This window comes from Cariama cristata, unplaced genomic scaffold, assembly GCF_000690535.1.
Source record: "Cariama cristata isolate BGI_N322 unplaced genomic scaffold, ASM69053v1 scaffold13155, whole genome shotgun sequence".
NCBI classification, from domain to species: Eukaryota; Metazoa; Chordata; class Aves; order Cariamiformes; family Cariamidae; genus Cariama; species Cariama cristata.
In genome coordinates, this window is record NW_009617005.1 from 1,870 (window position 1) to 12,317 (window position 10,448).

At 39.5% G+C, this 10,448-nt stretch overlaps 1 protein-coding gene across 1 annotated transcript in view; it reads right to left on the reverse strand.

Annotated features, from left to right (window-relative positions):
- Nucleotides 1-1,906: 1,906 nt before the first annotated feature.
- MED14 (mediator complex subunit 14) overlaps nt 1,907-10,448 on the reverse strand; it is a gene marked incomplete at its 5' end in the record, with an annotated part of 26,500 nt that continues 17,958 nt past the window's right edge. The window contains 7 exons of the mRNA XM_009700373.1: nt 1,907-2,521; nt 6,037-6,226; nt 6,800-6,925; nt 7,361-7,468; nt 7,668-7,847; nt 8,531-8,766; nt 9,439-9,621. Of these exons, the coding sequence (XP_009698675.1) occupies nt 2,448-2,521; nt 6,037-6,226; nt 6,800-6,925; nt 7,361-7,468; nt 7,668-7,847; nt 8,531-8,766; nt 9,439-9,621 (1,097 nt within the window). The remainder of the gene's footprint in view (nt 2,522-6,036; nt 6,227-6,799; nt 6,926-7,360; nt 7,469-7,667; nt 7,848-8,530; nt 8,767-9,438; nt 9,622-10,448) is intronic.

Here is a 10,448-nt window from a genome sequence, read left to right on the forward strand (position 1 = left end):
GATGGCTTTTTGGACAGTTAAAAAAGTGGGTTCCCATTTGACGCTGGCTAACGTTGCTATGCCAGATGTGTGGATCAGCTCAGAACCGCTAATTTTTCTCTGTATAAATCCGTTTCTCTCACGCTTGTCCCACAGGCAGGTTTAGCAGAACCAATCTACGGGTACTGCAGGACGTGGAGTCACTGCAGCACTTTTAGTTGAAATAACGGACACCCAAATCTCCAGTAACGACGAAAATCTCTAAATAGTCCCAATGCAGCAGGCGGATATAACATCTGGTTACCAGACAACTAGACTGAGCACGTGCAAAATGAAACTTAAAGCTGGACTTGTAAATACACGCAGTCATTTCTTTGAAAGGAACAAGTGTCACTGGTCAGTGGGAAATGCCTCCTTTTACTAGGATCGTTTTCCTTAATTTAATTATTTCGGAGAAAGGCTTAACATGTGGTGTATGTTAAGAGGAGTGGTGCATATAACATAAAATGAAATAAAATTCCACCTTCCCATCATCTGATTGGGAATGTCAGTTCATAACCGTCTGTCACTAGCTGACAAATTTTGTTTTCTCTGCCCTGTGGGGAGACCTCTCCCCTCCCTTTTACTTTCAAGTGCTGAAGCTCTCGAGGGGAGCCCTGGCCTGCCAGCACACTCACCTGCCCCGTAGCACCAAGAAGAACAGAGACTTCTCTGCCGATCAGAAAGCTGCTTCCAGGCATGGGGATGCTCAGACCTTGAATCCAGACTAGTAGTCAGCATAACAGCCAGTCTTTTTCAGACTTGTATCACCTCTCAATTTTAAAACATTCAGTTTAGAAGTGAAAAGATGGAAATACAAAATCTTTCCAACTGAGTAGCAGCAGTAGCAACATTTAAAGATTGCCAGGGTTTTCACTCCAGAAGGTGAGTTTTGTATTTCAGAAGCAGAGACTGCATAACCCTCTGTTAGATACACACAGGTCAGAGTAGTACTGATACAGTACCAATACCAAAAACCACGGGTTCAAGGCTGAAATCTGAACTGGACACCAACCAAAAGATTATTTCTAATGGCAAGAGCTTTGAAAGAGACTCATTCATTCATAGAGTTCTGGTAGCTGTGGGGGCAATGGGCAGTCTTAAAGCCAGCAAGGCAAGCTAGAATAACATCCACCAAAAGATTTTTAAAATTAGTTTAAAACATCCTTCAGCTGAGCAGGGAGCTGACAGAGCTCTGCAAAGGGAGTAAGGCAGCACAGCAGAAAGCTACTCTGGCAAGAAGTTAGGAAACCAGCTTGAACCCAGTAAAAATTTGAGAATGCTGATCCATGAGGACAAACGGTTAAATGACGGAGTAATTCCTAAGGATGGAAATTTTATTCAATTACAAGAGCCTTCAGTCATCACTGACAAAGTTATCTACATACTCTAATTCAAAAAGTTAAATGTGAGGTTGTTTCTTTTTTGGATCGGCTTTTTTGGATCAGACTCTCCAATTTTGTGGTATACAGTTCGAGCTTCTACCATATCTGCCTTTACAAGAAGACAAGAGTCTATTGTTATAGAGGTGTCTATAACCACAAACTCCATGACAGATTAAAAAAGCTGCTTTCTTCCACGAAACTTTGTTTTTGGGACAGAACAGAAGGTAGCACCTTATGACTGTTAGAAATGAAGCACTGTTTTAAGTAATTTCTGGTTATTCACACAATCAGGAAAATGAACAAACTCTGTTTTCCCACCACTTGGAACAAATCAAACCCAACAAATAAATAAATAATGTTTTGTTTTGGATTCCTTTAAGTTAGCAGCACCTGTGCAGGGAAACAAGATCACGTACAGAGATAGCCAAGTAAGTGTGAATACAAGAGATCTGGCCAGTGGCTACAGTGAAGAGGAATAAAGTTTAAGATTATACAACATCCAGTTTAAGATTTTTTAATCCAGTTTATTAAATATTGCTTTTTGGGGACATGTTTACAACAAGCCCAAATAAATTGTTTAAGGATTCAAAGCAGTCATATTAAAATACAGCTTCAATATAAAGTTTGTCACAGTTTTACAGTATTCAAAAATGACAGACCTGCCTTAAAAAAAGACTATTACACCAAAACATAAGAAAAAACCAGAAAAAACAAACAAGTTTGGCATTTTCATAATCTTTATAGTATAAAACAGAATATTAAATCTATTACCAGCAATCTGATACTTCAATCTATTACCTAGTCTGAAGTGTTTCCCATTAAAACACACTATACAACAGCACTATACAAAAGTCGTGGTGATACTCATTTGATGAAAGTGCATCCCTGAAAGTTTGCCAGTTTATTATAGTTAGCTCTTAAAAAAAAAAAAAAGGTAAAATTAAAACGTCCTCTTTTAACCGAAGGCTTTATATAGAATTTTTTGGGGGGGAATTTTTTTTTTTTTGCTGTTTTGTCTCACTTTGAGCCTTCTTTTAAAAGTGTCTACGGACGCCCACCAGGGGGCAGCGTAAGATTAACCATCAAATCACGAACGGCTGCAAATATTGTGCATTCACCTGGAACAGGGAAAAGAGACAGGTTAGCATCACTCACACACAGCCCTTTCCCCCAACAACCTCGCCAGCCAGCCCGCTACGTCGACTCTGACCTGACCAGCACGGCTACTAAACCCCATACGGCCAGGGGTTGACGGTTACACGGTGACCGCGACTTGCAAATCCCAGCGACCTTGCGAGGACGTCGGGATTTGTCGTGATTTTAATGGAAGTAGCTCTGGCTTTCCCAGCAGGACTGCTCCTCTTGGTTATGAAATCGCATGAAGCTCTTAACTTTTAATTGCTCTTGAATATCAGATTGAATCTATACTAGAATTTATCATACGTGGCACTGCAATCCCCATTTTTATGTATGTTATAACTTTACAAAGGAAAAAAAAAAACACCCAAACTTTTTCGAGATCTATTTATGCTGATTAAGAGCAGAAACTAAACATTTCAAAAGACTCAAGTCTGAAACAGCTGGAAGATGTTTTCTGTCCTAAGTCTAGTTTTGGAAACATTTCTAATTCCAAGACTGGGCAAAAGTCAGAAATCTGTTTCTTTCAACCAAATTGCTCTGGCTCTACCCTAGACATCTAAACTGCAAAACAAAATACAGAGCAAATGGACTTTTGTTTCAAACAGCTGAAATCTAATACAGAGAGGAAAAACCAGCCACAGCTGTCTGAAATTTTGAATACCAACATTTTCTGACAAACACGCATTCTGAAATAGCTTTAAAAAGTTAAAACCAATAGAATCAAAAGGGTTTAATTAGAACAACAAAAGGTGAAGTATTAGGCAGCTGTGACTTTCATCTACTGTTTCCCGGTAAGAGAATACAATAAATAGCCGCTATTGTACCCTGGTCACTGTGGGCTGAATTTTTCCTGCATATTTCAAGAAACACCAATTGGAAGACATTGAATTTTGTCACTGAAGGAGCAACAGTGTGAACAAAGAGGTAAGAGCAGAGCCTGTTGAGATGTGTTAATCCTAACTGCCAAACTAGGGATTCGCAAGATTATTTTGGGCAAGTCGTTATCATATCAAAGCTACAAATCTGGGCTAAATACCATCCACTGCATCACTGAAAATCAGACACTAAATAATGCTTAGTTGTGAAGTGCTTTAAGAAATATTACATGAGTCCCTTTCCCTTGAGCTCCTCTCTAAGGGTCACCTCCAGCATCTGTAGGGACTTTCGTTTCCTTACCAGACTGATGTCCACTACATGATGCAGGTTGTGGACTTGTAGCTCAAGTTTAACCCTGTTATTCCAGGGCATTGATTCCATCTCAGTTCATATAGTTATTTCCCCCAAATAAAATATTTTTCCCATGGAGACATAGGTAAAGTCATCTCAGAAAGACAGCGTACTCACAATGAGTCAACATTTTACTGTTAAACACAGCAGAACGTGTTTGCCCACAGATCTGAAAAGAAAACTCTTCCAAAAGAACTTACTTTTCAGGCACTACCATTTTATTAAGAGGAAAATTAAGCTGAATACAAAATACTTTCTCACAAAGAGAGAAAGGTAAAAAAGATACAGCCAAAACGAGGCAACACTGATTACGGGTTACAATGAAAGTGCCAGTAATACCATACGTGCATGATGGGAAGCCCTGGTCCTTTCTGACTGAAACAGTGAAAAATTCACTTAACCAAGCAAACTGCAATTAGTGCAGGAGAAGAGCTAACACAGGTAGGAAAATCCTGGGTACTGCACAATACCATCAGAAGAGAAAGGACACGCATCTGGGATCTCCCAGGTACTGCTGCTGGAAAAGTCGTCTCCCAACTATCTACTTTCATCTGTTCGCTCTCCTATCACCTTTCAATGGCAAAGAAAAGAAGGTATCTTGTTCTCTTTGAGCAGATATAATAATGTAAATTTTGACAGTAGGAACACAGGAAATTGCATTTCAAGCGTCCTGAGGGAAGATCCTACTTTGGCTGGGGGGTGGTGGTAGAAATAAATAAATAAATAAATAAATCCATACAGACTCATCCTTTCTTTTAGAAGTCAGAGGAAAGACTACTAGAAATGTCCTCTGCTCAGTTAGCTACATCCTTCTTTGCCCGGATAAGGTCCTGCTTGGGGCCACATGCTCCTCTGATACTCTTTTTTTCCCTGTACGGCATTCCCAAACCACTTCAAAACTTGCCTGACAAACGAAAATTGTCTATCCTGATCTATCTAATGATCATCAGAAGACATCTCACCTGGCATACTCAAGAGCAGCTTTGACAATTACTCCCTATGCTGTGGTATTTTGTGGAGGGTTTACCTTAAATCGCAACTTAGCGCAACAACAAACAGCAAAACAAGTATCTATCCTTCCCCACACTAGGGGAACTTAGTGGGGAAGCACCTTCCAAAAGAAACACCTGAAGTTTAGATAACGTATCTTGAAATGAAAATGCTATACAAACAACAGTTCTGTACCACATACAGAACTCTTACAGGTAACCTCACATGCCCTGAAGGCTACTCTCTCTCCTATTTACCTAAGCTATCGCTATATGTTAAACAGAAAACGTGTGTCAATTTAAATCTCATCACAATTTTCAGAAATGTATGCATACCCACATCAATTTAAGATAAACATCGCTCATGTTCTAGCAATCGAAATAAACCATCAAGCATAGTTAAAATTACTGCATAACAACGAGATGAGTAATTATACAGAATAGAAGTAGAATTCAACCTCTGGATTCACAACTTCAATCTATTCACTGGGTTATTGGAAAAAGGCTTTGTTCTTCAGCATGTAACTACAGCAGAACCAAAAGTTAATGTTCTTATGAGCCATCTGTGTATTAGGACCCCAAAACCACTGCTTACAGACAACATGCTGCCCAAAGAACCTGCTGTTTAGTGTTTCAGATATGTAAAAAAAAAAAAAAAGGCATGACAAACAAGAGGGAAAGCAAAGCACAACGTTGCTCACAGTGCACTACCTACCCAATCAACATTCAGAACAACCTATTTAGCTCAAACAGTTCACAGCACATTTGGTCGACAGAACTGTATGCGCCTCTGTTAGTGCACACACTGACAAAGGAGTATACAATCACTCCAATTACTTTGTAATCATTCACAGCACGTGGACAAGTTCTGATATCTATTTTAACATCCCTTTATATTCTACTGTTAAGCTCAATAACTTCATAATTAACCATGAAAACTGACACTTGGTCATAGCATATTTCTTGTGACTCACTGTGGGCCCATTTGTTAAAAAGTATGACTCCTGCTGTGTAGCAAGATTTGGGCCAACAAGAGGTGCATTCTATCACTTGGGCAGAACAGCAAAATCCAGCCTGAATCATCAGTGTAACCTTCTGCTGTGTTGCCAGTACTTGCTATTAAGTTATGTATTGCCTGTCAACATCAGGAGTTTGTAATCACTAAAGAAGTCTGATAAAAACCAAGAGAATTCAGACTTGAGAGGTTTAGTTTTACACTGGAGATTTGTCACAGATGTCTGGGTGAAGAGAATATATCTACTGGACATGTACAGTACCTGGTCGTGGTGAATTCAGTTCAGCAAACCTCTTTAGAATATTGCTAACCATCATTGGAGCAGCAACAGAAGAGTTCTGCTGCCTGGGAATGTCAGCCTGTTGCGTTGTACCCGAAGCCATATCATAAATAATTGGGACAATAATACTAACAGCTTCCTGTGGGACTGTTGTTTTCTGTGTTAGCTGGAGCTGTGGGGAAAAAACCAAAAAGTGTGTTAAATTGAATGACCACGTACTTCAGCGCAACTTCCGATACAGTTAAACATTCTAGGCTCACAGGCAGCATGCACTTCCACCCCCTCAGTTTTCAGACATCAATTCTGTAACACAGAAGTTACCAATCAGGTGTAGAATATTTTCTTCTCAAGCGCACCCTACAGTGAGCATTTCCTCAGAGACGACACTAATATAGATTTGTTCTAAACATCTCATTCCTGCAATCCTTTCCCAGCATGACTAATGCGTAATCTAGGTGGTTAGTGCCTCAAAGAACAAAACACCCAGAAGGTGAGCATTCAAAGATACCCGCAGCCCAGAGGGAACTGAACTTTATGTATTGTCAACATTTCTCCCAGAACACAAAACATGAAGAGCTGCTGCACTTTTATAGGAGGGAGAATAGGAATACTAAAAAGAGATGCACGCAGAACATTTTTAGCTATTACAGTTGTCAGATATAGCATGCTTATGTTTTGCTACTAACCCGTGATGATTTCAAAGACACACAGCCCACAAAATTTTAAAACAGATATCTGTACTTACAAAAAACAACATTTTGGATTTCAGCACAACAGCAGGTGTTCCTGGAGGCGCAATTGGCGGTGCACTGGGAGGAATTGTTAAACAAAACTGCACATTCCATTTCAGCTGACTTGCCTGATCAGGGAACTGTTTAGAAAGAACAACATAGAGAAAGAACAGCAAAGGTCTCACGTCAGTGACATACATGGCTATGAACTAGGGAAGCATTAGAAAGTAGAAGGTGCCTCTCTAGCTAAACATGTAGATGTTGCCAGGTTTAGCATAAGTCAGAATAACTCTGAAAGAACTGAGCACAGGGTAAACAAGAATACAACCAGAAAGATTTCAGTCAGCCTATGCATGTGCCTATTGTGCAGTAACATGCCTGCAGTTTCTCAAAATACCAGTTCAAAGGAGAAATTTTGGGAGTTTCCAGGAGAGCTAGTAGTAAAATGAAGACTTATTAACACTAAACAACATATATATAAATTTAGAATAATTTATGTGTTTATAAAGATAAAGCACCTTTCTAAAAAATATAATAACTGAAAATGGGTGAACTAAATATAATTGTTAACTTACCAGCTCAAGTTTCATGATGTGTACGCAGTCCCTGAGGATATGTGTTGGAGCCCCTAGTAATTTTGTGAAGGCTATTAGGGTGTTCGCTTTAAAAGGTGGTCCTGCAACCTAAAGAAAGGTACTATTTAGTACTGCCTATTTAGGTAATAGCTTTATTATTTAACATGGTAACCAGCATGCACATCTGTTAATTTTATATTTTGCAGCCCTTACACATGCCAATGAAAGTCAGCAGTACCACTCAAAACACCACCAGAGATTAAAAGCAATGCACAAAAATTTAAACATTAATGATATGAGTACATACCCTTGTTTCAAAAAACTTCTCCAAAACTTGTAACTCCTCTGATTTCCACTGCCCTGTATTTTCAGGTGTTACTTTCAGCTGCAAGGTCTGGTTGGTTTTGGGATTGAGAGCAACCCTGCACTTCAGTGCCTCCGTCTTAAACATAATTACACCTGGTTCATTGGAGTTTATTAACTGTAGCTGCATGAAAAGAAGTATCATATTCAATCAGTCTTTCATTAAACAGCATGACCACACACACACATTCACTCCCAAGACTGTAGTGATCACTCTGCCCTCTTTCCAGAAAGAAACATGCGATATTTGTATCCGGGTAAAACTGCCTTGAGAATGGAGCTTATGCAAGATTTGGCTTCTTTCTCTGTCACTGAATCAATGCCAAAGAAGTGAAGATGTGCATATTGTCTGTCCGAAACCCTAAAGCAACATTCATGACTGAGTAGTTCAGTTATTGTCAACTAGTAACTAATTTCCTGGGCACTCCTGCCAAGTAGTGGCATCCATAGTAACCCTGTGGCTGTTTTAGGTAACTCCCAACAGACGTGCTAAACTCACAGAACCCAGGGCATCTGAAAATCTGGTCATAGTCGTGCTATCATATCACTTATCAATTTTCACCTGAGCAAACAGGCTTTCCACTTCCAATTTGTGTGGAAAAGCAGTGGAACTAAATGCTTTTTCTAAATTCTGACACTTTAGATGGCAAGATTCAGAAGTACAGCACAAGTTCGACAGCAAATACTTATTATATTTGTAGCATTTCATTTAGTGCCTGATTTGAAAGACAAGGAATACAGAAGCATGAAAAAAAGAACAGTTGAAGTCATACTCACGGGTCAGTATTAAAAGAACTTAAACCATACCGTTTCCTGTTGTATGATCCTCTGAAGATGCCTCCTCATAATGACTGATCCAAGGAAGCGCTCAAGAGGGGAGCAAAGATAGCTGCCAGCTAGTCCCGGCACAAGCCCAGGGGTAGGAGAGGGCAACAGCAGAATATTCAAGGCACTGTGGGTGAGGATTGTAGGTATGGATGCAGCCCAAGAGCGCTGAGGTAGTTTACGAGGTGGAGGCATGCTAGTCGGCATTGCTTGGGAACCTATCAATATGGAAAAAGTACTTGCAGTAAGGAAGGATTTAAGCTGAAACATAAGATATGAGTTCACTTCATTTGTTGTCACTATACAAGCAATGAGTTCTCTGGGCCAAATTCTTATTTAAGAATTTGGCTGTTTAGTGATAGGCAACACATAGACAAAGTTAAAGAATTAGTTTTGACCCTCCACCCATGCAAAGAGTCTCAGTAACATTAAAATCCTACTCCCTTCTCCTCTTTCTGCAGCATGCCAGCATATAGCAGGTTTGTACAACAAACTCAATGGGATGTACAGATGGCTAAATCAGTTGTCCAAGAACAGCATTACAACTCTATGATGTGAAAAGTTAGTATTTGGGTAGGCAAATACTCCTATCATTGCTTTCATTCCAAAGAATTTTCCCTCAGTCATGGAGCTCGATAGTTTAAGACCAATTTCTGCAGTGCAACAAGAGATACCCATCCTGCAGAAGGTTATCCTACATGATTTCACTCGTTTTCCAATTTGTTATAGAAGATTTGCACTAGGACAGAATAAAAGCTTCATTTCCTTAGATATTTTACTGCAGAAGGGCAGTAAGGACTGTTAGGCTGACACACAAAACTACCAAAAAGTACAGTACTAGGAATGTTAAACATGAGTGTTTCAGTCATAACACCAATAAAGAAGCCTACTTGTTCCAGCTCGAGGGGAATGAGAGGCATCTGGGACAGGTGAATGAAGGGAAGGGTTGGCTGGTGACATTCCAGGCATCCGTGCTGCTGGTGATGGACCAGAAACCTGGGGAGATCCTGGCCAGTTCCCTGCACGCTGACTGGGTGACATCATGGTGTATGGTGAGCTTGGGTCTATGGTACCTACAGATGTTACAAGACTGTTGTTATTTTTTTAAAAAGTACAAGGTTTTCTAATCTAGAAAACTAAAACAGGCTTACCAAAAAAATCTGTAAAGCATGAAAGTGTCTGCAAGCTTTTAGATTACATTTTACAACCATATGAAAGACATAATGGTGGGGCAGAGTGGGGGTAGGAAATCAAGGTACAGATTCAAGGGTTTTCTGGTTGTATTTTTTAAAAAGTAAAATAAAATTGAACGTTAAGGCATATCAGCATGTTCAACAGATAACGGGGTCTAAACTAAAAAGAGCTTTTGCCTATAGACTTGGACTTCTACTGCTCCTTAGCAAATGAAAGCCTCAGCTAGACGGTTCCTTATCTATTTGGTATCTTGCAGTTATCTCTGTAAAAGTATCTTTGGTTTTGTACTCTGTTATAAAGACTGATCAGAACAAGCTTCTTAAACAGTCTGTTGTATCTCTGTCTCACTTTGTTCATCTTGACAGTTAAATTGGTGTGCTAACATTACAATCTGAACTGTTCATTTATTGTGATCTATGGAACGGTTTCCACAATGCACTGTGATTACAACAAACAATTGTTTTGGCAGCTTCCCCAAAAAACATAAACAACCGAAAGGCGTATTACTCACATATCAAACCAGCAAAACAACATTTCAAATTGCAAGTATTTGAATTTCTAATCTGTTCCAGTTATTTTTCCAGGAAACGTATGCAGTGAAAATACATTAACTAATCTAAAAAGAGACAATGCTCATTAAAAGCTGCAGCTATTTTTCTGCTACAAGACCACATGGAATTTCCCCACATTAGTAGGCAGGAAAGAG